Source organism: Haliotis rubra, unplaced genomic scaffold (assembly GCF_003918875.1).
Source record: "Haliotis rubra isolate DU_JTF1 unplaced genomic scaffold, ASM391887v1 Scf94, whole genome shotgun sequence".
NCBI lineage: Eukaryota > Metazoa > Mollusca > Gastropoda > Lepetellida > Haliotidae > Haliotis > Haliotis rubra.
The window spans coordinates 793,843-821,545 of record NW_025767679.1 but is presented as its reverse complement, the minus strand read 5'-3'; the positions used below and the strand labels follow the sequence as shown (position 1 = coordinate 821,545).

Genomic DNA, 27,703 nt, shown 5'->3' with positions numbered 1-27,703 from the left:
AATCAAACAGGTCACGGTCGTTTGTTTGCCTAAACTTGGCTAAACCCGTAATCAGATTAAATCGGCTGATTTTAATATATATATATGCATAAAATTATATAATCGCATTAATTTACCGTGTGCGAAAACGCAATATGCGAAAGCGCACGTAAAATCTATAAGTAGTCGCCATTATCATTCTTATATTAATATAGAATAGATATTTGCAATTTTTTGAGAATACATTTCCAGTTGCGATAGATGTGTAGCAAAAAAACAACCCTCTCCATATATACAGAATTGATACATGTGTCAATATTCACTGCGCGGTACCTAGTTGTTGAGTGACAGATCCTCTGTTCACTTTAACCTCTGATTATCATGAAAACCGAAATATTGCACTCATATCTATTAGAAATAATTACGTAGCAATAATGGGGAGCTGTATACGCAGTAATACGCAGTAGTGCCAGAAATTCATATATATTATTTGGGATAATCATGAAAAATATGCATAAATAAATACGTAAATTTGGTTATATGTTCCAAAACTAAATTAGGACGACTACCCAAATCTTGTGGCCATTTGTACCACCGACCCCCTTTTCCCATTAGTACTGTAACCGCAGTTGCATCAGCTGTTTTATCCCGCTGAATAACGATGCTGTGAACACGTAGATATAATTAGATCTGAGGTATGCTTGATGTGTTGGAAACTCATTGGCTGTGATTTTTCGTCAGAACTACGGTCGTCCAAGATAGACCACAGTGTAACACAGCATTGCATTGGGAAAGATAACCCGATCCTATCTTCTGTATGTTTGCTTCCAATTTACTGATTTTACCCTCGCGCAGCAGTAAAAGTATGTGTTTTACTATAAAAAATTATCAGGGGAGAGAACCCGTCCTCAACTACATACTGTATATACTGTTTCTCGTCATCGTCAAGAATATTACAGCATGCCACTCAGCCGCAATGCCCTCTGATTGGGTAAGTTGCCTACTTGTGTATTCCTCGACCTCTGTGTGTGTGTGTGCGCGCGCGTGTGCGAGAGAGTGTGTGTGTGCGCGCGCGTGTGTGTACACACACGCCAAATTTGCATGTTGTTCAAATCAATTTAAAAGCACCCAGAACAACCATAATTTGATTACAATAGTTTTACATTATGAGTTTTACAAAACGTCCTCATTGCATCTATATGTCCGGTAATTCCGCGAGTCCGGTAATTCTGCGCAGCTGCAATAGTGTAATTCCGTATTGAAGGTAAACATCGTCTGCTAGCACATTTACGCTTGAAATAGAGACATTTCTACAAGGGACTGGCTTTTAATCACTAAAGGTAAGTAAATAACAGTAATTGACAGTTTTATGAAAATTCGTTTTCTTCAGACTTTTAAACCTTTTTCTTCATTATTCATAATTGGATTTAATATGAAACACTCTTCCTTACATTGATGAAGTGATTTTTAAATGATCTGGCCCTAAAAATACGTTTCCATACTTCGCATCTCCAGCTGGATGTTATGCGCATCAGTTGCTGCGCAGATTTACCGGACAGCAAGCGATGTCGTCAGAACGCCGGTAAGGTCAACCGTATGGCATAATGCAACGTTAGAATCTTATATTTCTAGGTAAATATGATGCATACCAGCATGTTTAGTCACGTAAACCACAAAAAATAAGAGACGTGAGTCGCCGTGTTGCGATCGATGTGCTTAGGTGCGCGGAATTACCGGACGGCATTGTATATATGAAAGGTAACCATTTCCCAGTCAGCCCTTTCTCTCCTTATACGACCGTTCAACTCGAGACAATCATAACTCCGACAAAACCGTATCTGACTGCGTACATAGTGCTCCACGGACATAACATCGTTATACATAGTGTTAGCAGGATGGCAAAGTTGTGAGAGAATTGATACTGTAATGAAACGTTCTCAATGGTTTTAGATATACACCACGGGGCCGATAACGTTTATATTTACCTACCTGTAGGAAACTTAGAGAATAATATCCATACCCTGCCCGATAACAACCCGGGGCCTGTATCATGAATTCATATTGTAAGATGTATCTATTTGCAAGTCAATACAACACTTTTTTCACCTTTTTTTAATACACTGTCACGGGAAAGCGAGTCGAGCAGACGATGCACTAAGGGGCGTAACTCCAATTTCGTACCACCCTGGGCTAACAATGATCTCAAGTTCAAAATGCATTAATTGACTAGGCATATCAGTCGGGCACGGGTCTGGTTATTAGCTATTTGTGATAGAAAGCTCCCCATATGTGTTTGCTGTTTAGCATTCAGCAATATGCCAGCTATATTCCGGTAGTCTGTGAAAAGATCAAGTCTGGAGCATGCATTCCAGTGATTGACATCATGAGCATCGATCTACACCACATCCGAGTCAGCGCGCTTGACCACTTCAGTCGTCCCTGACGGAAAGCATGGGTTGTTGAAGACAGTACGTTTTAACCCTGGCCTTTAGGGTTCAATCTCTATTTTGGCCCTATCGCACTTGCCAATGTGCCAATGCGTCACACCATTTATATATACTCGTTTAATAAAACTGGTATTACACGGAAGGTCGTTTAGTACCCTCTATATATCACACGGAATTCATGCTAATATCATAACATGCGACGTTACATAAAGGGAAGAAATGGAATTACATTGCTGATTGAAGCGTAGTTTCAAGCGTAGTTGGTACTGGCGCTATATTATCACAGTTCATTAACACACATTCAGATAGAGAACATGACTTTGTTGACTTGAATAAAAGAATGACTGAATGAAAGAGGAAAACGAATGCATGTATATAAATGTGTGTGGTGGGTGTGTGTGAATGTGTGTGTGTCTTGTGTGTGAATGATAGGGATAGGGGCTTAAATAACAGAGCGTACGAATGAATAAATTATATATATAAGTACTGTTGTTACTATCTATTGTTCCATTGTCTGGACTTGTCAAGTTTGATCCGTCATCCTCGATAGTGGATCGTAACGTAACGTTTACCCTGGAGATTATCAAGGATGTATTAATGTATATCCCGGTATATATCACTGTTAAGGTCCGTGATTCAATGTCGTTCAATAGGGCGCAAACAAATGGACTCTTCCATTATGTAGAAAATGGCCAATATTTCTTTTTGTTAGTTAACGCCGAAAATGATAAACAAAGCTAGTATCACGATTATCTCTACTATACCAAAGGTTGTGAGTTTTGAACATGTATTTTCGTTTTCCCTTCGTAACAATTTGTTTCGCCTACGAAACGAAATAGATTTTCTCGGAGTTATCTTACCTTACCAAGAAAATATTACTTTAGTACGACTAATAACAAACTGTGATCATATGTTTTGGAAAGAAGGAACTATTATTTCTAAAACCATTTGAATCATATCATGTTTCTTTGCAAATAATATATTAATATATTTATGTAATTAATGTTAATATAATACACATAAAAATAGTAATATTACTGTCATAAGTTATTTATACAACACTAGTCGTTATATTAGTAGCTGGTATGTTGTCATTGATCTGCAAAGTTATAAACAGTCCCGGCCAGGTTTACGATAGTAAGTTTCTCGCACTGGAAAGACACTGACTGCAGACGTGCACGTAGCAGACGAAATGGAAATGGTGAGCATGTTTTTACATGATCAAAGTATTGTTCGATCTCTTACTCTCATGTCTGAAAAAACAAACTTCCACTCACTCGAGTTACTGTTTCAATCAGATCTCTCATTCCTGTAAGACCATTTTTGGAAATGCACCAAGGTTGTTTACTTGTTGTATATGTGTCCTTTTTGTGCTCTGGATAAAAAGTGCATTGGCATTGATCACTGTTTATCGCGTTAGAGGTTTTGATTGTAAACATTTCTGTTTGACGTGCATATGAAGGCTCTGTGTGCCGGCTTACCATCGTCATCGATCCTATTTCTACGAAATTTAGATGTGATAACTGAGAATTGCTTCAGGCATAACCTCGGCTGTTACCTTGTTTTTGTTTGTATACATCAAACTTTCAAACAGTGGTGCACTAATGTTTTTACATAATCTAATTATCATAATCCTTCTGTAATATGGACAGAGGGCTGCGTTAAGCATCAAACAAGTAATATGTACATGTTAATGTCTAATTTCAGTTGAAACCATGGTTACCTGTTGGCTGCATTATGATTCAATTCAATTGTCAAAATGGCCACAAACCCCTAGTCATAATGGCCATACCAAAAAGTCAAAATGGTCCTAGAAAAAGTCAAAATGGCCATGCATTATTTTTTGTATCTTTTAATGCTCAAAACATTTTCCCATGTTGTATTATTTGATATCAAGGTGCCAAAATGACAAAAGAAGTTATATCAGACAAAAGTTGATGTTTATTACACATCAGCAATTTTCAAATTTCTTTAATTTTAAATAGATATGTTTTATTATATTTATCGCCTACCACCTCGTCTGCAACCTTTTCAGCAATGGAGCATCTAGACTCCTGTAGATTTGCCATGGCTGCTTCCTTCACCTTATAAGACTTGAAATGTTCTTAACATTGTAAATTTTAATGGCATAATGGCACAACTCCACATGTTGTTAGGATAAAGTTGTCTTTTGCAAGTTCGTAAGATGTTTTATGCTTGTTCATATGATTCGACCAGTAACAACAAATGTGTCTAACTGTCGAAAACCAATAATATGGGAATAATTATCCTTAAGAAATAAATCAACAACCATTTCATAATATCAATAATATTGTCTTTCATGAAGTCTATCATGTTCGTCCTTATCAGCTCACACATTCAGCTGTCAGAATGGTCAGTGATAACTGAAGATATTTCATTATGTTTATTGTGTATGAGTTTTGCAATGATGAATTGGGAAGGATTAAAGGGACCTGGTACCCATATGGTGTTGCATTCCCTTACATTGCCATGCCATACTATTCTATTATGCACTTAGAACCTAGATAAGGTTGACTGTAAGAACATCTGTTGATCAGTGGTGAGGCCAGTTTGATAAACATATGATCAGCTGATGATGAACATACAACAATGAGCTGTAAACGGAGTAAGTGAGAGGACAAAAGACTTAACATTCTAGTTCTTGGTTTTGAGGTATTACACCAGTACTGCCATCAGAGTAGGACTAGCTATAAAGATCATTGATTAAACATATATTTTTGGGGAAGAATTATTAATCGTAATGAATATCTAAATGGAAGTCGTCTCATAAAAAATATCTCACATAAACTATTTGAATGAAACAATTTAATATGACACACACAACACACAAATTCACGTCTATGGGCTGCTTTTAAATCATGTTCAGAGGGCTGCTTTTGTCAGTAATCCATGCTTACACAATATGTTGATTTCATTTTGACTTAAAAAGTTAATGGTATCACTCTCTATGATCTATATTGCTAGCCAGCCCTACATTCAAGGAGGAATGGTGTCTTTGTCATGGCCTCAATGTTCAAACTAAAAGTTAAAGATTTATGACTACATTCAGTTTCCGGTACTGTTTCAACAAACAATTATGGACCATGCCCAATGATGCCCCATAATTGTAAAAACTGAATACTAAGGTGGGTGGTGGTTTCTTTGAATTGTCTGTTTAGTATCATTATTATCAAGCAACATTGACAATATCAACCTCTGAAATGCTCTTTTGCAAGTAACTTCTTTTTAACATGTTAAGATATGATAAGAGGACACAACATGATAGATCAAGTGTTTTACAACCTCACTCAAATATTGCTGAGCTGCACTCCAACTCATTGCTACCTAATCAAGTTAATGTGAAACCTGATGAGTGTTCTAATTACCATGTTTACATTCAACATTTTGAATGTTGCAAAGATGGACCTAGTCAACCAGGCATGTGCTCTTTCTAATATTGCTCAACATGCTGTGTTTATCAAACCTAGTTTTTGTTGTAGGCCAGTTGTAAACTCACTATGTTTATATGTAAGTGTGGCTGTATCTGTATGTTTATATCAGTAGAGAGCGTTTGGGAAAAGAGACCATTTTACAAACATGCCCTTAATTTGCACATGGGGTCATTTTTGCCCTTAGGAACTAGTGAAAACAGTGGAGATAGATGGGAGATGATAAGTAGAAGATGTAACAAAACTAAAATGTACATGGGATGGTTCCCATGTGACACATACAAGTGATTACCAGAGAGAGAGTTAACACATACACATGGCTGCCTGATCATGAACCATGATGGACAATGGAATTTTACATTTTGTAGACAAATGTGTCTACATTTGTCATTTATGAAAATAATTAACCAAAATAAAGTCTAGTCTTTGATAGTTGTGCAATTTATGGAATGACATGAATAAAAAAGTAAAAAGAAAAGATAAATAGTCAAAGTTGGAGAAATATTTGCAGAATTTGAGCAACACGGGATAATTTTTGACAGCAAATGTCTCTTATGATGATGAAAACACAAGTATACAAGGTAATATTTATCTTCATCTTGATAATCTCTCCCTACAACAGTGTCCACAAAAGTACAGAGAATAATATGATAAAGGTCAGTTCCACCAAGATTTTGACTGATCATGATAATGTTAATGATAAGAGCATTTATATCGCGCTAAACTCTATTTACTAAGTGAATGTTCATAGCACTAACAATCAAAGCACAGCTCATTATCACCCTGGATAACCCAAGCTGCATGTGAGTCACTTGAAGGTTAATAGTCACATGACTTATCCCATCGGGTACCCATTTCCTTCTGGGTGAACAGAAGCAAATTTGGACAAACTAACCTCGGGTGAGAGCACATGTATCACATGTGCTTCGAATCATCTCTTCCATGTATCCCACTTTGATATCTGGATTTGGGACTCATGGGAGAACTTACTGTTTGGTGATCCATGTTAGAGCTTTGATATTTTTATGTGAACTTTCCAAGCACTGACCAGCACTTTTGATGTTACCTAGTACTGCTAGACAGTGTGTCAGTGCGTATTGGTCATATTGACTTAGTCTGGGTTTATGTAATATATTGTTGAAAGTACTTAACCTTAATAGTAAATACCCAAGGCTCCAGATAATTTTTCAACATCATTTGTTCAATATGGGAGTACTTGAAAACCGTAAGTGTACATTTAGAGTACTGAACAGAAATTAATGGAGTATCAGTAACCTTGTGTTTCATTTCAATATATGCACCACAACATTGCTACTCTTGTTTAAACAGGTCAATATACAATAAAACAATAATTTTTAAAATAAATATGTCTGTAAATGATTCTAAGATCGTACACCATTACTGTGGTGCATATATTACATTTCCTACTGGTGCTGTATATCTATGCTATATGTTTATCTAATATCATTTAATTATTCCTACAATGTTGTAGTTAATATTGATGCACAATATTGATTGCCCATGGTGACAGTGTTAATTTGTCACAGCAATAACCAGTCATCTCATGACACTCAAATTTGGTATGTAAGAGTTATAGTTGATACCAACATTGATAACAACTTATTATCATTATTCTCAATCTCATATGAAAAAAAGGACTGATGATCATGAAGGTTTTTGTAAAATTATTATTCTTATTGACCACGAATCAATTGAATGACTGATGATCATGATAAAACTATTATCTTATTATCAATTATGACTGATGATCATGATAAAACTATTATCTTATTATCAATTATGACTGATGATCATTTGAATTTGGGTCATAAATGCTTGTCAGTTGGGATAATTAATTTCATGTTCTGCAAATTCTGGTTAGCCAACACATGGACAGTCACATGTTCTTCCATGTTTCTGTGTCCTAGGTGCCCGAATTGGAAAGTAAGCATGTCCATATCAGGAATCCCGAGTTTGTCAAGAAAGCCATTGAACACATGATGAAGGATGGAGCAAAGAAATTACAGGTACGTCATTGCTCACAGAAGGAAGATAAACATCATCACCATCATAATCATAAATAAGCAATATGGTGTCAGAGGACACCAGAAATTTTGCTTCTCACATTTTATTACCCTAAATATAAATTAGTTGAATTCTGATTGGTCAATAGCCAAAGCATACCAAACCATGTAAGCGGATTTGCTAGGGTGTACGAACCGTACACCCTGTAAAAATCTGTCATGTGACACACTACATGGGTTGTACGAATGACTTTGACTCTTAGATTGAATGTGGCTGCCAAACGGCTGTCTGCTTCGAAATTTTAGTGTTGGCGTATACAATTATGTGTATGAACAGAGTAAAAAAATTGTTGCCATATTTTTTTATGTCAATAACTATATCCAAAAATATTCTGTATTTCACTTGTTGTTTAACAAAACCTCAAATTAGATAATTTTTATCATAAACTAAGGACCCATGAAGATCCAGGGTAGAATAGGTCTTCAGCAACCCAGGCTTGCCACAAAAGGCGACTATCCTTGTCGTAAGAGGCGACTAACGGGATCGGGTGGTCAGGCTTGCTGACTTGGTTGACACATGTCATCGGTTCCCAAATGCGCAGATCGATGCGCATGCTTTTGATCACTGGATTGTCTGGTCCAGACTCGATTATTTAAAGACCGCCGCCATATAGCTGGAATATTGCTGAGTGCGGCTTAAAACTAACCTATTCACTCTCTCATAAACTAAGCCATCCCGAGTTATCTCCCTTTATGACCGTTCAAGAAAAGTCAGGGCAAAACATTTTGTATCTCGTTCTGCCGATGATTGAATGTTGTTGTTTAAAGATAAGCTAAGTAAACAGATCTTAAGGGTAATAAATGTGTCCCGTAAAGGGTGTACGGGACTGTAAGACCCTTGTAAATTCTGTATTTCCTGAGGCGCAAACATCATGTAACTAATAGCATCCATCCGAGGAATCAAACCCAGGTCATGAGACATGATGGGAGAAAGCTTTTGCTTCGTGGCTACCCCAATGGCCCTTATGATGAGTCATCAAGGTGAAATCCAGGTTAAGTCAGTAACATTCATGTCAAGGTCAAAAGTCCATGAAGACACTGGCCACAGTTGATGTAATTTGATTTCCTACATATATCCTTGTGTATTCGGTTTTCGGTCATGTAAGGATTGTCGACCAACGTAACATAAAATGCATAAATAAATCGATAATAAACAAACCTACTTCGTTTGTTTGTTATTTATTTATGATATTCAAATATCTGACGGATTAACCTCGTGTTTCACCCACACAGCAGGCCTCGTAGTTCGCTACGCAAAGATCCTGAATGCGGAAGTGACGTCATCTGTTTTCGTTCACTTCATTGGTTCTCCGTAAAACACGAATGTAATCGCAGTATTCGTGCTATGCTGATATTTTTATAATATAAAGTTAATAAACATCCTGTCCAAAAAGAATATTTGTAATAGTTCCAATAATAATTATTAGAAACTATGGTCGTTATAATTTCATGTCAAAGTTAATCATGATAAGACTTCGCTAGTTACATCACATGTCCAGGCATGTTTCACTCCTCCGGTTCACGCTGACAAGGGCACCAAAACTCATCAGAAGATCTCACTACACATACGGAGGTGCACAGCTTGAGGTGGACCCAATGACAGCATGCAGGATGAGTACACTGGGCCCATGACACAGAAATATATTAATTGCAGTTTCGAAAATTAAATGAGTATTTTGGAAAATCGTAATAAGAGATGACCCTATCCAGTTTCCATATATTTTTTTTACGACGGCAACGCCACGTGATATGTCATGGGATAATAATACGTCATACTATAAACAAGCAGACGACGCTATACTGAAAAGGTGGAGCTGACGATATTTTAGATATAGCATTTTTGATTACATGAAAATTTATGCATTAGTAAACTCGGTTCTAAAACGTAACATTTACGTGTGTTTGCAATCATGTACCTTACTAAATTTCACACGAAGCATTTTGTTAGTCAGAGCTGAAGCAGTCGACATCCTGCTAAAAATAACCTGTCTGGTGACGTAAAATCTCGTTAATAACCGCGAGAAATGAACACGCAAACTGCCGACCGAAAACAGATGTTGAACGAAAACAGATGACTCGAGGATATAACTGTGTCACTTTCACAGAACTTCCTAAACAAATACTAAAAGGTATTTTCATAAAACATATATACTTTTTTCATAATCTGTTGGTTTTTTTTCAAAATCTGACTTGTCTAAGTTAATTCTTACTTATATATTGTCCAGTAAAAAGAATCGACCTTTCATAATGTGTTAATGTGCTTTTTTTCATTCTTGCCAGACTGTTCCTTCTTGATGATGTGTATCATGAATATTGTTGTTCTGTACCTGGCACTTAGTCAGTGATCATGTCCGTTAAGTTTGTTTTGTATATAAATTTCCTGTGTTTGTCAGTGTGGGGTTGGTTTTAAGCCAAGATGAGGCCTGTGAACTACCCTGGTATAAGTATTAACAACACCTGTTGTACTCAGTGTTGTGTTGTGTGTATTATGTCTGTAAAGGTGTCGGCATCACCCCCACTATCTTCTCATTGACATTTTTAAGATTACGAAGAATTGTTTTGCTCATTGTGTAAAGATTGTAAAATGTTTCAGGTTGTGGCCGACTTTGACCGCACACTGTCCAAATACAAGCACCAAGGCCAAGTGTCTGCAACATGTCACAGTAAGTTTATTCAGGCCAAGATATCCTATACATGAACTCGTCTTTGTGTCTTTACTGATTTCTTGTTATTAGAGCTGTGTATCGTGGTCTAAGTGGCGAGACGATATATCCCGATACCAGTTTACTTAGGCGAGTTGATATATCATGAAAGTATTGGCAAGGAACCTGCGAGACGATTATCATCACGATACAATGGTGGCGATACGATACGTATCCCGATACTTTACAATTTCTAATAGCAGAACATATATGATAGATAAAATGACTTTATCTTTAAAATCTTTATTTGTTATACAGCAGATCTTGTGTTACATTCACACACACTTAAAAAGCTGTTCATTTAATAAAGTTTCAGCATTTAATGCTTTTAAAGTACAGTCAAACATATTCAGTATACTTTGATCTAACATATATAAGTTTGAAACCCAAGTTTCCTTTGGGAAAGTGTGTTTCTGCACCGATGCTTTCACAAACAATTGAATGTAATTTATATCAGAATTCAGAATCACTGAAAAAAAACTCTTAAGTATGCTTTCTAAATTTTATCTTCTCTTTGTTCTCTTTCTTAACAAAGCTAAGACGTCGTTCGTGTATGTTAATAAATGGTGTTATTTGTCAAACAACTAAAACATATTTCAATTACTAAAGACAAGTATTCTACAGTTCACAGAGTTTGAAACATGTTCACACTCTTTCACTTATACACCAACTCCTTTGTCCATGTAACAAAGATAACAGACACAAACAAATTCCTAAAAGGTTCAATTTGTTTTTTAAAATTCAGAAGAATTTCAAAGAGACTCCCTTCCTATTCCTAATGCAATACTCCTTACAACTTTAACTAGTATTGAAGTTGTATCAGGATATATCGTCTCTTGTGGCGATACATCGATGTATCGTGGACCCTTGCGATATAAATATCCTGATATATTGCCTAAATGTGTTTTGTATCGATGCACTCGTATCGCGTAGTTGACGATGCAAACATCGATACTATCGATGAATCGTTACACCACTACTTGTTATCCCAGAAAGCTGTAGGTCTCAAATGTTGGATACAAAATGTCTAGCTGGGAAAAGCTTTTGCCAGGGCTGCAGTAAAAAGATTTAGAAACATGTATAAAAAAGCTTCTGTCTGAAGATGACTGAAGGCTTATCTTGCAGCAAACTTTTAAGAGTCGGAAGAAATGTGTACATAGTCAGAGAGAGACGCAAACATTAGCGACTTGTGTTGTAACCATGGAGCTTCTTTGTTTTACTGGAGTCCTACTCAAGACCCATCAAATCCAGGTAGCAGGACCTTTGTATGTTACTTGTTAACCTACACACACATCACACAGCTTTGATCAATTTTTCTCCTTTCCAGATGTGTTGGAGGAAAGCCATGTCATGCCAGATTTCTTCAAGGAACAGGTACTGCTTCTTACTTTAATACTGTTACTGCTTCTTTACTTTCTGACTGGTATATGACTGGTACTGCTTCTTTACTTACTTACTGGTACTGCTTCTTTACTTTCTGACTGGTACTGCTTCTTGGTACTTTTCTTTACTGCTTCTTTACTTTCTGACTGGTACTGCTTCTTTACTTTCTGACTGGTACTGCTTCTTTACTTTCTGACTGGTACTGCTTTCTGACTTTTCTTTCTGACTGGTACTGCTTGACTGGTGACTGGTACTGCTTCTTCTCGCTTTGGCTGACTTACTGCTTCTTTACTTTACTGCTTCTTTACTTTCTGACTGGTACTGCTTCTTTACTTTCTGACTGGTACTGCTTCTTTACTTTCTGACTGGTACTGCTTCTTTACTTTCTGACTGGTACTGCTTCTTTACTTTCTGACTGGTACTGCTTGACTTTACTTTCTGACTGGTACTGCTTCTTTACTTTCTTTCTTAAAATCTCTTTTGATTTATCCATCTGTAATCATGGTAATTTTATTCTTGCTGTTGATAATATTACCCATATATATTTATATATGCAAGGTTTATCTGGTCTGTCAAAACTAGGGGTCAAGAGTACTTTTAAAATGAGAGTCAAGATCACCCGAATTACTAATTTTATGGGTATGTATTGGAAATATAAAGTTACAAAATAGTGTATTGTACTGTACTTTCATACATAATTATTAAGTTTATAGCAGTACCTTTATATTTCTTGTCAAGAATTTGGTACAATGAATATTCTTGTGTGCCACTTGAGAGGCAATATATATATTGTTGATGTGTGGTTACGCAGGAGACAGGAAAAGCTGATTGTCAGAGAATATCTATTGCAGGCCACAGCACTCCGAGACAAATACATCCCTCTAGAATTCAGTCATGATCTCACAGTAGAACAGAAGATTCCGCTTATGATCGAATGGTAAGTCTTCAACTACAAACAATAAAACAAAAAACTTTTACTGCCATTTTATGTTCAAATTATTGAGCTGCAGATAGAATTAACCATATATAACATGACCCAATATAAATGACCCAATATATTTTAGTTTCTTGTGCATGCGCATGACATTATTTACTTGTATGTTTTTAAAAATCTAAAGATGTATCAACAATATACACAACTGGCCTATGTGTCACATGTATGATTGATGTCTGAAATAGATTACTGTTGGTCAGTAGAAGGGGAATGGGTAACCTAGTTATTGTAACCCTCGTAAACTGCTGTGCTCTTTTGTTGTCCCCAGCCGCAACGCGGAACGGGGGACTATGTATTCAGCGGCGTCCGTACGTACGTCCCGATTCTTGTAAAAGCGATACTCATGAAAGGTTGGACCTAATGTCTTCAAATCCCAACAGCCTCTTGTAAGACACCAGTCGATTTGCCTTGTAAAAGCGATATCTCATGAACTGTTGTACCCAATGTCTTCAAATTTGGTGACAGCCTACATTGGGGGATTACTTAGACACCAGTCGATTTGGGTGACCTTGACCTTATTTTCAAGGTCACCACGGCACTGACCACTTATTAAACTCTTGTTAGCTCGATATCTCATTAACTGTTGTACCCAATGTCTTCAAATTGGTGACAGTTTACATTGGGATATTGCACAGACACCAGTTTATTTGGGTGACCTTGACCTTATCTTCAAGGCTATTCCCTAGCCGTGATATTGCTGGAATATTGCTAAAAGCGACGTAAAACTAAACTCACTCACTCACTAGCAGCATAAAACTTCACTCACTCGAAGATCCGTTTAGAATTGGTCTTCAGCAACCCATGCTTGTCGGAAGCACTCACTCACTCACTCACTCACTCACTCACTCACCCACTCACTCACTCACTCACTCACTCACTCACTCATCTTGCAGCTAGTCTCCTCAGACTGTGTCATGTTAGTCACCCTCAAATATTGACCGAAAAGCCATAGAGGACATTGTGTTTGTTGTTCAGGCTTAGATAGCCCATCAGTTTTTAAATACATGTGGTTTTGTCCTAAATCTTATTGATTACAACAGCCTGGGAAAACAGGTGACTAAAACCTAAAGTCATTTCACCTTATTCACGATCAGTTTTGTAAACAAACTTATAGACCGGAAAATGCCTTAGTCTCAGCAAGTGCTTGAGTAATTATAGGAACTTAATTTATATATTAGCTCATAACAGGCAAATCTCTAAAAACATATATAGTCCCATATACATGACATAGTGTCAGTTATTTAGGTGACACAGCTGCGTCACTTACTCTGTTGTGTCACCTATTGTACTGTTGTCTGTACTACAAGGATTATGCATGGAAACACTTTATCTGTATCGTTTAGGAGATGCAATAATACTATGTTTGCTGAGCATGGATCATATCTTTTATTTGTTTTTTTGTACTTTATTGTGTTTGTTCTATATTGAAAGATATAAGTTTAATTTCATTATTATTATTCATCGTCATGGTAATAATGTGATATGGCAATAGCTGTGAGTACAATGCATGTGAGGCAGCCATTGTTGTTCATCTAAATACTGACATGTGTACATAACTATGTAGGAGAATACCTACTGTGTGCCAGAATCATCTTTATCACTTTAATATTATTTTTACAAACACTTAAGTTGTTTTCCCACTTTATGAAATACATTTAAAAGATGACCTGCATCTTCATTTGACTTTATAGATCAATGATCGGTGTGCATGTGGTTGCAAGAATATATTCACAATTATTTGTTGAAATGGTCAGAGATTTGTCTGCACCTGTTCAGGAGATGATCCTCATCCCTGACTCTGCAGCAAATGTCATTAAAAGTTTAAAAAATTCAAATATAAGCATACAAATTTATGTTTATGTATTTAACACATAGCTGGTTTTACAGCTTTGTAGAAATAACCTGTTCTTCACAAAGGACAAGATGATTAAATATGCAGAGGTTGAAATGCTTATCTTCATACCTTGCATTCTCAAAATTCAATGTGAAAATTGGCCAACCTCTGAATGTAAGCAAGAACTTAAAAATGACCTGATTTTAAACAAAGAAACATTTTTGTCCTAATTTGTCTCCCAGTGACTTTTAGTTTGTTAGGCACTCAGTATTCATTCACAATTATACCACCGTATCCTCGCAGATAATCATAACAGTAGACTAGCACTTAGTCCCTGAATGTATATAATGTTGATGGTAACAAATAAACCCATTTAAATTGAAAAGGAGCCCCAGTGAGTGGGAACCTGAGAAAACCTAGACTTGCTTCATTTAGGGCTTTAACATTGTTGGGAGGACTAGGCAGTAGGGGAAATATTTGGGTGATATTCTGTAGTCTCAATATCACCATATGTTTCTGTAATTCAGCAGAGAGAAGAGATTTATTACATGGATACATTCAGCCATGTGACTGCTGTAGATGGTAGAGTATGATACACACCTTGAACTGATTTATTCAGAATGTCAGGGACAAAAGTATTAACATCAGCCTCTATATGATATGTTGCAGTTTATCCACAGGTGTTACTTGTTATTGATCGTAGTAACCATGGTGACAGTTTCAGGGACAAGACTGTTTTGTGCTTGATATATCATATGAAGGGTAGCCGGAAAGTCCCTAGCTATGCCGATTATGAACGATGTATTGTATAGCTCACCATTACAGTATGTGGTGTTACAGACTAAGTACAGTACATTCCATGCCTATTGCTGCTGTAGAACCAAATGCACAATCACATTTATATTTATAGTCCAGGTGTGCTCTATTGGTAATGAAACATATGCTACCACTCTGTCAACGAGTACCACCAACTGAAAGGGCTAATTCCAAGTGGCCCAGTCCTCTAAGATGCTGGAACTGACTGTGCAGTGTTGCACCACCCTGGACGACACTTGTCATCGGTTCAGATCAGGCCCTGATTTCTCCAAACAAACTTAAGTCTGAGTTTTGACTTAAGTTAGAGTTCTTTGATGGGCATTCTATGTCGAAATGTCACCCTTCACAGAATGAAATGAGTTGTATATCCATAAAAATTGTCATCATTAGTTAGAGTTTTACTCAAATTTGAGAAAACACAGGAACATGCATTTCCCAGAATGAACTGAAATCGATATCAAACTCAAACAAGGTAGACAATTTGAGTTTGATGGATAGATTACTTAAGTTGTTTGGGCTTTTATGTTTTAAAAATGCAGTTGAGTTAAACATTCAGCTATTTCAAATTGTCAAACTAAGTTTAAGATTTGAGTTTAGAGTTTGTTTAGAGAAATCGGGGCCAGGTTCAGTTCAGTTATGTTTCCAGATAACGTCATGTTCAAATTATATAATGTTAATCATGGGTTTTACCAAAGACCAGCATCTCTAGTTTTCTTCCACACCTGAAGCTGTTAAGTCACTGAAGTACACAATGGCATGGGACACAGTTTAGTGGAATCTGTCATTAGTGTGGTATCATTTAAGTAACCTGTTTACGAACTTTTGTATCAATACCCAATAAATTGAAATTGATACGTTTGTGTCATTTCATCATTTAAGCTTTAGTTTGGGTAGGTTATACCATTTACCGTAGTGTACATGGTATGGGCTGAGCTCTGCAATGTTTGATCGTGTTAAAGCTTGTTTACATGTGACACCCACTTATATCTAACCTTGATCTTTCTGCCATAGGTGGACTTCTGCTCACGAGCTAATGATGAAGTGTCTTGTATCCAAGGACAGCATTGTCCAGATGGTGAAGGAGTCCTCATCCCGACTCAGGTAACGTCTCACCAGGAAAACCCCCCTCACACTCTCTACTGTTTTCTTCAGGTATAAAGCTGGTGTAGCGATGTACGTTGGCTCTGGCATCAGGTCTCAGGACGTCAGTGTGTCGGTAGCTAAGGCTAGACTTGTGTTAAGGTGAGCTCCTTGTTGTGGGCGAGGGAATCTATGTTAGGGCTCCCACAGGCCGGGGAGTTGTAATGGGAGGAGATTCTAGTGCATCATCTTGGATCATCCTTGATTACCCAGTGGCTTCTTGTGTTTCCTTAATGTTGTTAGTAACCATGCAGTGTGGATTAATTGTTAGGCTTGTCTTAATCGTACTGTTCCTTTGCTTAAGAGGTACAGATTTTCAGGATCCATGGATTCAACTGCTATTGGAGAGAAGTAAAGGGCAAAAGAATCCCTTTTGAATATTGTGCCAGGTCCAGTTTCACAAAGCTGTTTTAGTGCTAAGACCCTTGTAATCCCCACACTTTAAGTTTAGGACAGTCGTAACACGAGGATCACTTTTGAACCTGTCCCTGAGCCCATTTGCTGCCAGAGTTTTATTCAGAGTACAATTTGAATGAAATTGCATTGTATAACCATCAAAGCAAACTATGTGAGAGAAATCAGGAAGTTATAACCTGATGAGGAATAAAGAAAAGGGGATTGCACTTCAGAAATAAAGCCGTGGTAGAATATGGATGATGGGAATTATGATAAATAATACATCATTTTATGTTATGTTATTAAAATAGTATACAAGACACTGGATAGTTAAGGATGTTGTTGGGTTGGCTTCTTTTCTGATGCGGTTTTGGTTAAAAAAAAAGATGGATTTGATTAGATGAAGCATAAAGAACTTTCAGCTTGCTAAACAGTTACAACCTTTCTGTGTTGAAAAGATCATCATCACCCAAAGGTAGCTTGGCATCTTCATTGCATTGTTCAATCTCAGAAATACTTCATGACTCTCCAGTTCATCAATTGCTCACATATAGGTCAAATTTGGTATTGGGCTAATGGTTGCCTGTTTCTGGGCTCTAATTGAGATTTCTTTTTTGTAGTAAGATGCTACTAGTCTGAAAGTGTTTGTAACTTTTTTGGGGGATGTTCTTATGGATACAGATATGTTGTCAAGCATAATGAGAGGATCTTTTTGTTCTGTGGGAGCCCTTTGACATCTATAACCTGAAGTTATTGGTGTAATCAACCTTGCAACAAATGCTACAGTATGTTTGTAAGGATGTAATGCATGAAAGTGTTTGTAACTTATGGGGGATGTTCTGTGGGAGCCCTTTGACATCTATAACCTGAAGTTATTGGTGTAATCAGCCTTGCAACAAATGTTGTCAGTATGTTTGTAAGGATGTAATGCATGAACAGAGCTCCAGATAAGATTTAGCTCATGTGGGTACTGTACCCACTGTATTTTTTTGGAGTGGGTATTATGAATGTTGAGTGGGTATTTCATTTTCCGTTACCCACTGCTTTCAAATATGTGCGTATTTCAGTCATTTTACTCACCTAAGTATTATGTCATTGAGTAAGTTTACTGAACAGGTATGTTCTGCCTTATGTCATACCTAATCAAAACTAACTTAAATAATGGAAATGATTTCATAAAAAAATCACTCATCCTATACTGACAGTACAACACTTGTCCTATACTAACCGTACAACTTGATAGCAATCGATGTCTTTTTCATTACGCAAGCAATTTTTATAAATACATTCCGTACTCATTTGTTTTAAACTTTTTGCGTATCTAACATTTTAAATGCGTAATTGGTACGCAACAATTATTTTTCAACGTGTAATGGAAATTTTCTGATAGGGTTTTCATTGTTTATTTGTCAAGTTATTACAATGCACAAGTTATCTTGCCTCATCTTTGTTACTTCTCTGAGAGAGTGGTGCAATGTGCTGAATACAACATTTTTTGTTCCTTTGTATTATACTTTCGTTGATGTTTTGCCTTTTAATAGACAACTAATTTTTTTCAGTTGTATCAGATGGATGGTGTTGTGGGTTGCATGGTGAGGCAGAGGTCATTATATTGCTAAATATATAAGTGGTAAAGTTACCTCCACTGTTTTTACCAAATTCCTTAGAAAAAAACACATATTTACATTCTATTGCTTATTGTTTTTGTAAAAACAGTTAGTTTTTTTTCAATTATTTGTTTTCATTAACACTATCACATCATGCTTCATTTTATTTGATTTTGTTTGATCATTGTTTGATCATTTTGAAAATGTTAAAGTGTGGAGTTATATCTTGGACAAGAAACCTGAACAGTTGGGTTACCGAGAATTGATTTAATATATGTGATACTCATAGCGTGAATCTCTTGTTTGTCTGATCCAAATTATATAAAGATATCTAATGTAGCAAGATTATTGCTGAATGCAACGTTAACATGAATGACATACACATTGATACAGTTTTGGAGTAGCATATTTCATGTACATCCTCAGATTCCTGTGATTTGACAGTCCCTAGATCGTCATGGCGCCTCATTCCGTTTTTAATGTTTGAATTCCCATAGTGTCAGTTGTAGGAGACATGAAACCGAGTCCATTATGTCTAATGTTCTGGGTTCATACACACTACGGTGCAGTGGGGAAGCCTAATGGTTAAAGTGTCCGCTCGTCACGTTGAAGACCCGGGTTCGATTCCCCATATGGGTACAATGTGTGAAGCCCATTTCTGGTGTCCCCCCTGCTGTGATATTGCTAAAAGCGGCGTAAAACCATACTCACTCACTGACTCGTACATGAAAGGAAAGGTTTTGAATTGTTTGTTCATTCTTAAAAAGCACTGGGTTTTTTTTGGTGTGTTTTGTAATTCTTGACCACCACCAAAATAGTTTGAAAGACCTGGAATTTATAACCATTTATGACAGTGTTGTTTTTGGTTATTTTATTTTCATTAAATTGTTGTTGAAATCTCAAAACCATTCATCATTGATCATTGTTGTTGTTTATGTTTTGGGGAGACTTTATATTGAGAGTTACCCTTTGTGTGTGGAGAAGTTCCCATAGTAAACGGAAACTTACCTTGACTATCTGCTGCATGCTATTAGGTGAATGTAGTACTCTCAAAGTACATGCTTGAATAATGGGTTTAGTTTGTTATCTTGATTTCCTATGGCTGACTACCATTAAATGGTTTACAAAGCCTGAATATCCTTGTAAAAGCAGTGAATTTTAGTGCTTCCTTTCTGCCCATGCTGACAGTGTTGTACTAAGACTTGATGTATCAGGCGATGCCTGAACATTCACATCAGGTACAGCGTCATGAGTGTCGGACTTGTGTGACAGCTACATGATGCATAGAAATTATTGCTCTCATTAAACATCCCCCACTCATATTGGAATTGTGGTTTACTAGCAGGGTGGAACCATGTTTGTTCAGAAGATTTGTTAGGATGTAGTCAACGCCGTGCATCAGTCCGTAATCATTTCGTTTTCGGAGCATAACTAAAAAATCACTCAAAATATCTACCAACAAAAGTTGAGGCAGATACCAAAGTGGTGCATTTTGTTATTTGCAGATTTTTGGCATTTTTATTTTTCTCGGTTTCCATGGAAACAATTCAGACTTAGTCTCAAATGGAGGGGTGGGCTTCGTTTCTGGAGCACAACTTGAAAACCTTTCGATATCTTTAAAAAAATGAGCTGATATATGAGACAGATTCCAAAGTGGTGCTTTTTGCTATTTGTTGATTTTGGGCATTTTTATTTTTCATGATTTCCATGGAAATGATCTGGATTTAGTCTAAAAAATCAAGTTAGACTTAATGTAACTGTTAGATGATTTGATGTGGGGGCCAGAGGGATTTGTCATCTGCTGATGGCTCCTATTTTGTTATGCATGTAGTTTTCGTATACTCTGTGACGGATCACAATGGTGATGTCAGTATCTCCCTATTTCAACAGAGATGGCTGTATGTGGTTCTTCGATGAGCTGCACCAGCACCAGATTCCGTTACTGATATTCTCAGCTGGCATTGGCGACATCATTGAGGAGGTCATCACACAACAGGCCCACATGCTTGACAACATGAAGATTGTCTCTAACTTTATGGATTTTGATAGTGAGGTACGTATGATCTAGGACCTTGAAACATTGTTTTAACACAGACGATAAAGTATAATAAGATAAATCATTGTGAATCACTTTTCTCATCAATATGATTGTTGAATGTCAAAGTTATCTTTCAATGGTTATCTGACTTGCACATTCAGTTTGTCTTGGGTTTATGATCTCAAGGTCATATATTGGACAAAATACTGGACTTATGATTAGAAAAGATCTGTACAAGTCAGAAGTCAGATTGATAAGAAAATTTAAGGAAAGAAAACTATCCACAGCTTTCACTGCTAGATGCTCTTTTTTGGAATTTAGTAAGCTGCATTTAGCACAGAAAATACACCTTTCAAAGTATTATTCTAGCAAACTCAGGAACTGTTCCAACTTATGTTTGCTTTGAAAGGTAGCTCATGTCAGTATCTGTTGGTAAGGGGTTTTTCATCCTGGTCCTCATGGTACAAGTGACCTGTGTTGTGTCACCTTAGGTTAGGCTGATTTTAGGGGTGACTGTTGAGGGGGAAACAACTATTGGGATAGCGATATTCTATTGCAACATACTATTGTTATTGTGACCAACTATTGCAATAGTTTTCTCTCCGTGAATTGTCTCATTTAAAGTCATTTCCCAAATGAATGTATAGCTGAAGGAGTTTCAGTCTCTTTTAATAACTGACAAGAAAACTTGAAACCCAGATCAAGTAAGCAGTTAAAACATAAACTTATTGTTATTCCCAATTTCAAACTCTGAGTCACATGCCCTGTTTGCTGCCATGTTTGTTTAAGAGGTAACAGCGGCAGATAACTCTAAATCAAAGTGAACGAATCTGGTAACTCCCGGTATTTTGCGCTGCACATTTATGAATGGAAGCCAATTACTCAACTATCAATAGTTACACATACTATGGATGCATCGATATTGTTTCGTTTCTACCATTGATTAATTGCTATCGGAGACTCAAGAATTGCAATCCATCGATAGTATGATGCATTGTTACAGCACTAGCTAATTTACTGTTCAAACTAGCATTAAGCTGCATCAGATTATCTGTATCCTCGGTCCACGCTATTATGGTGAAATTCTTCTCTTCCTCAGGGCAAGCTAATTGGTTTCAAGGGTGAGATGATCCACACTTATAACAAGAACGAGAACGCTGTCCACGATTCCGACTACTTCAAGCAACTGAAGCATCACGAGAACCTCATCCTGTTGGGCGACTCCCTGGGCGACCTGAGGATGGCCGAGGGTGCTGAGGTCACCCACATGCTCAAAATTGGCTTCCTCAATCACCATGTAAGTCTCAGTCATTCTCTGACTTTGTTAAAGATCACATAAACCCTAGGGGGTACAAATACATAAATCACTAACTGGCATCGTTATAAATGAAACCCCGTCATTAAAACTACTCATTTCGACCTTTAATTGACTTAAATCGACCTTTTTGACAACAGTGCACAATTCTCACCCGCGAACGAAATTTCAACCAATCAGAGCAGCTCGTCTCTGTGACGTCATATGAGGAATAGCTTTGAGGGCCGATGCAGAATTCGTCTACATTTTAGGGGGTAAATTATCTTGTTTACAGGCTTGTATAAACCTGAAATCGTGGCAATTGTTGTGGAAAATGAAAGCTATATGTTCTCACAATCTACTGTCATTTAATTTTGTCTCCTGCTTTGCCTAGTTTCCGAGTTAAAACTTGTTTTCATAGACGCGATTCTGTCAAAATCGATTGAAGTCGTTAGGCCCTATTTGTATAATGACTGATCCAAATTGATCCCATTTCTGTGTTTTTTTACCTCAATATTTAATCATGTCATGTAAAAATCTGTTTGTATTCTCAAAACAGTGTCGGCCCATAAGTTTTCACATGCAATACAGCAATTAATACTCCCTTGTTGTAACCCGTGTTAGGTGGTATAAACCTACACATGTTATTTGTCATCATTCACTTGATGGTCAGTTAATGAATTTATAACAGGTATAATTAGTGGTAACACACTTAGATTACCCGACAAAGGTTCCCATTTGGCATTTCTTGTGTCTGGAGTAAATATTCAACATTATAAAGATCGATCAAAGGATTAACCGATAACACGCTGATTGATTAATTACTTTTATCTTACACAGCGGAATTTTCAAAAGGTAGTGTTTATGTATGTAGATTTACTAATCTATACTGAATACACTCTGTCGTGTCGGTGTTCAAGCGTAAAAACAACGCCCTTCTTTCAAAGGATTAACCGGCAATACATTGATTGATTGCCCATTATTGGCTAACTAAATTACTGTTTTTAAAGAAAGGCGACATTATGCAATTAGTTGCCAGGTGTGCTATCTTGGGTGACCAATGAGACTATACACCAATACCTGAAAAGATTTATCACTTTTTCGTATATTAAACTGTTAAAAGACACATCATTTGGAACAGTTTTGTGGATATTGATGGATACTTTCCTCGAACAAGGTAATGGCCTGATATTGTTCCTATAACTTTAATCTGTTTTAATTTTAATATTTGCATTTTGTTTTTATTCATTTGTCGTAGCATTCAACAGAATCATTGTTTTTGCCGTGAAGTGTAATGAGAAAGGCAAGACTAGGGTGTGTGTGCGAATTATGATTCACATTGGCAAACTATAAAATGTCTAGATATTACAGTTCTGTTATAAATTCACTATAAGTATCAGCAGATCGTCTGCTGTTTATTTAGTTTCAAAATGCATACAAGTATGATAATAAACTAATTAGGATTATAAGACCAAATATAAAGACGCACATTGACTAGTATCTGCATACTGGTGAGTGGACATTAACCATGTGAATGTAGCAAGAAATTTATCGCAAGAGTATTGTGACTTCGACCCCCACCTTGCTTCCGTGGAAGAAATCGTTATGTTATAAGTTGTGTCATGCAAAATCCGTTTGGTTATGATTCCAATACATATTTAACTACTGGTAGAAAGTAGTTTTGATTTTCTAACTTGATGAAAACAAACTATAATCTCATTAATTCTAACAGACTTTTGATTTTCAAAATGGTAACCCTGTGGGAGACTTTACGATTTTCAAAATGGCGGCCCTCTGTCGGAACATCCGCCAGTCTGAGGATAAATGCTATTTAGGTTTGTTTTCACCGAAGTTACAAAATCAAAACTACTTTCTACTGGTAGTAAAATATGTATTCTATTGATGGCCAATGGGATTTTGCATGACATAGCGTATAACATAACAATTTCTCTCGTGGAAGCGAGGTGGGTGTCAATATAATACTACTTACAATATTATTGTTACTTCGACCACAACCTCACTTCCGAGGAAGAAATCGTTATGTTACAAGTTGTGTCATGGAAAATCTTTATGGTCATCAATCATATACATATTTTACTACAACTAGTAAGTAGTTTTGATTCTGTAACTTCCGCGAAGCGATCTGAACACAAGTAAGATATCGCTTCAGGCTTCCACAACGCCGCCGCGACTCACAAACATAACCCATTTAGCACCTAACTGCGGGTCCTGTGGAAATCTGTGCATGGTGACACCATCGCCCGACCCTAGGAGCAATTGACGACAAAGCAACGATTCGGCATGTTGTCGCTTGATGTCGAGAAATCATCAAAATGCTGAGCGTGCTACACACTTTCTATACAACTAACTGAAAATCGTTCCTCATATGACGTCACTGCAGTGCTCTGGCGACAGAGTTACGTAACCTGTCTGTGGTTTCGTTGGCGTGCGAGAGGGAAGCAGGCGACTTTTTGGCCACTTTTAATCGTTCGGTATTAATTAACCACAAGTTTTTAAAGAATAAATTTGGTGTTCCGCATAAGACTAACTACAAATCTTTCATATGTAATGGTTAAAAGAGTAACAAAAAACAAAGTTTAGTGGTTCTTTAAAATAACATTGATTGTAGAATCTTTCAAGTTTCTTCTGAGGCTTTTTAACCCCCCTGGCATATGATGGGGGCTGATATAGTCAATGTCCAAAAACAATTTGGACTTGGTCTCAGAAAGGCATGGATTTTGTTTCTGGAGCATAACTAAAACAACGCTCAATATTTACCAACAAAACTTGGCTGACATATCAAACAGATCCTGAAGTGGTGCCTTTCACTACTTGCATATTTTTGGCATTTTTATTTTCTTGATTTCCATGGAAGCAATTTGGACTTGGTCTCAATAGGAGGGATGGGTTTCGTTTCCAGAGCACAACTTGAAAACCATGAAGGATTTTTCATTCAGACCTGGTACATGTATTAACCAAGGACTGAAGTGGTGCCTTTTGCTATTTTAGGAATGTTTCCAAATTTGATTTCCCCTGTTTCCATGGAAACAAGTTAGACTTAGCTGAAATGTAGGTAGGTGTTGTTTCCGGAGCACAGCTCTAAAATCGTTTAATGTCTTTCAACAAAACATCGTAGATATATCAAGCAGATCCCAATGTAGTGGCTTTTGCTATTTGCAGATTTTTGGCAATTATATTTTCTCAATTTCCATGGAAACAATTTAGACTTAAATCTCAAAAGAGAAGGGACTGGATTTCCGGAGTACCTATCAAAAAGTACATGTAGTAACCAAGGGTGCCTTTCGCTATTTAGGAATTTTAAGAAAATGAATTTGACTTTGACTCTGTTTATAGTGGTGTGTAAGTCGGGGCCATATCTCTGATAGGTGTTCCTCCATGAAAGTGTGCATAAACAAAATACAGGTCGTCAACAGCTGCTTAACAAAGTTAGGGATTTGTAGTTTTTCCTTTGACCAATTCCATGTTATGAATTCACAATGCCATTTGGAAAGTGGTCAAATGTAACATATGTTATATTTGGGATTACACTTTCTGAGTAAAGTACAGATTCTAGTACTTTTATACAGGATTCGAACCCACACCCTCAGAGTCAGGCACCTAATCGTCAGCACACAAAGTCTACTACCTAACCCGCTCAGCCACAACTTCCACTCAACCCAACAGAAGTACTAGAATCTGTATTTTGCTGAGAAAGTGTAATCCCAAATATAACATATGTTACATTTGACCAGTTCCATGTTATTGTTTTGATAGTTCAATAACTACTCTTGTATACAGATGGACAAGTTAGACAGAAATTCACTCATCAAATTGGACTTTAAGTAACTGTCAGATGATTTGTTCTTTCAAATTTCTAGGGGTTGGGGGGATATGTCATCTTGTGATGACTGCCAAACTTTCTTGGTGTTTCAGTAATTCAGAATTTTAAGAAATTGGTTATGAGCGCAATGAGGGGTGGGGTGGGGGGTGTAAGGGAAGTAACTCATCTGACCTAGAAATCAAAGCCACTGCCAATATTTATGGACATGAGCCTGATGAAGACATGCTTTCCATCAAACGCAGTATATTTTATGGCTTATATTTGCTTGTCAGTCAGTTTTCTATGTTGAATTTCACACAAACTCAGTAATAAACAATGGTAACTGACAACCTTGTTGACATTGCATATTTAAACTTGCATTAATGTAAGTCCCATACTGATTGGTGCATTTGGTGCATAAGACCTAAAATTGTAGCCAATCAAATTGTCAAATGGAAAGCAAGGGCAAGTAATTTGGGATTGTGAAAGCCAGGAGAATGGGTTCAGGGTTTACTGTAGGTTGACCAGAAAAATTACCAAGGAGTGAGTGAGTGAGTTTAGTTTTACGCCGCACTCAGCAATATTCCAGCTATATGGCGGCGGTCTGTAGATTAGCGAGTCTGGACCAGATAACCCAGTGATCAACAGCATGAGCATCGATCTGCACAATTGGGATACAATGACGTGTCAACCAAGTCAGTAAGCCTGACCACCGGATTCCGTTAGTCGCCTCTTACGACAAGCATGGGTTACTGAAGATCAATACTCTAACCCAGATCTTCATGGGTGATTACCAAGGAGGTAGAGAGGACGGTAACCAAGGGGCTGATGCCCTAGCACATAAAGACTGTGTTGGACTTCCAAACTCTCTCACACTTTCTCAACTAATCATTGTCTGTCTCACACTTTCTCAAATAATCATTGTCTGTTTGCAGGTGGAAACAAATCTCAAATCCTACATGGACAGCTTTGACATCGTTATCCAGGAGGATGAATCAATGGATGTAGTCAACGCAATTCTAAAGAAAATCCTCGGTCAATGACCACGTCGATGCATAGGCACTTTGGGTTTCAAAAGAAAATCAAACTAAAACAGTTTGGAAGATGTTTGACCTTGCAACTACCTCTGTGTTGTGATTACATATCTGGAGGATATCGTAGTATGGCTCTCTTCAACATTACTTGTACATATAATGATGTGTATGAAAGTATCAGATGAGGAATGTAAGGAGTTTTAGTATCATGTTTATCATGTTGATGTAAATACCAGTTGTTAAGCTGATGTCCTTAAATGTATGCTCAGGGCTTTCAGTATTACATATATCAAAGAATAGTAACGGATTATGAATATATTTGAGTAGGGTATATACTGTAAACGTACTTATTTTCGCCTGGTGCAATTTTCGCGGAATTGACAGTTTAGACTACATCACGCGGTCAATTATTCGCGCAATCAGTAATTGCCGGAACTGCCAGCTGTCTCTTTGGCCGCCACTAATAGCAGTGAAAACAAACAGAGTGGCTTAACCTGTCAGGTGGCATTTATTGCTTACTCACAGGAAATCCCTATCTGTACGATATACTAGTACACAGTAATCCGTTTACTCATGGAAGAGATGAAAAACACATCAGTCTTATGTTCCGAATTCTGACGATCTGACGAATTAACTTCTACTGTATATGAAGCTCTTTGTGATTTCAAACAAGCCGGGTTGTTGTG

General features: G+C 37.1%; 1 protein-coding gene across 3 annotated transcripts; it reads left to right on the top strand.

Moving 5' to 3' along the window:
* The first annotated feature begins 753 nt into the window (after positions 1-753).
* On the top strand, positions 754-27,060 carry LOC124264723 (cytosolic 5'-nucleotidase 3-like). 3 transcript variants are annotated; one of them, XM_046699498.1, is made up of 9 exons: positions 754-970; positions 7,804-7,902; positions 10,553-10,622; positions 11,989-12,035; positions 12,896-12,981; positions 16,841-16,930; positions 20,722-20,884; positions 21,969-22,166; positions 26,919-27,060. In XM_046699498.1, exons 1-9 carry the CDS (start codon positions 797-799, stop codon positions 27,024-27,026), a joined length of 1,035 nt encoding a protein of 344 aa, XP_046555454.1. In that variant the 5' UTR covers positions 754-796; the 3' UTR covers positions 27,027-27,060. The 3 variants fall into 3 exon arrangements, with proteins under 3 accessions (XP_046555454.1, XP_046555453.1, XP_046555455.1); XM_046699497.1 differs by lacking the exon at positions 16,841-16,930 and adding an exon at positions 16,700-16,789; XM_046699499.1 differs by lacking the exons at positions 754-970; positions 16,841-16,930 and adding exons at positions 3,512-3,627; positions 16,700-16,789.
* Positions 27,061-27,703: the final 643 nt, after the last annotated feature.

Coding starts and splice junctions, on each gene's coding strand:
- LOC124264723 (XM_046699498.1), top strand. CDS start 797: ATGTTTGCTTCCAATTTACTGATTTTACCCTCGCGCAGCAGTAAAAGT. Junction 7,903..10,552: donor ATGGAGCAAAGAAATTACAG/GTACGTCATTGC, acceptor AAAATGTTTCAG/GTTGTGGCCGACTTTGACCG. Junction 16,931..20,721: donor AAGGCTAGACTTGTGTTAAG/GTGAGCTCCTTG, acceptor CTATTTCAACAG/AGATGGCTGTATGTGGTTCT.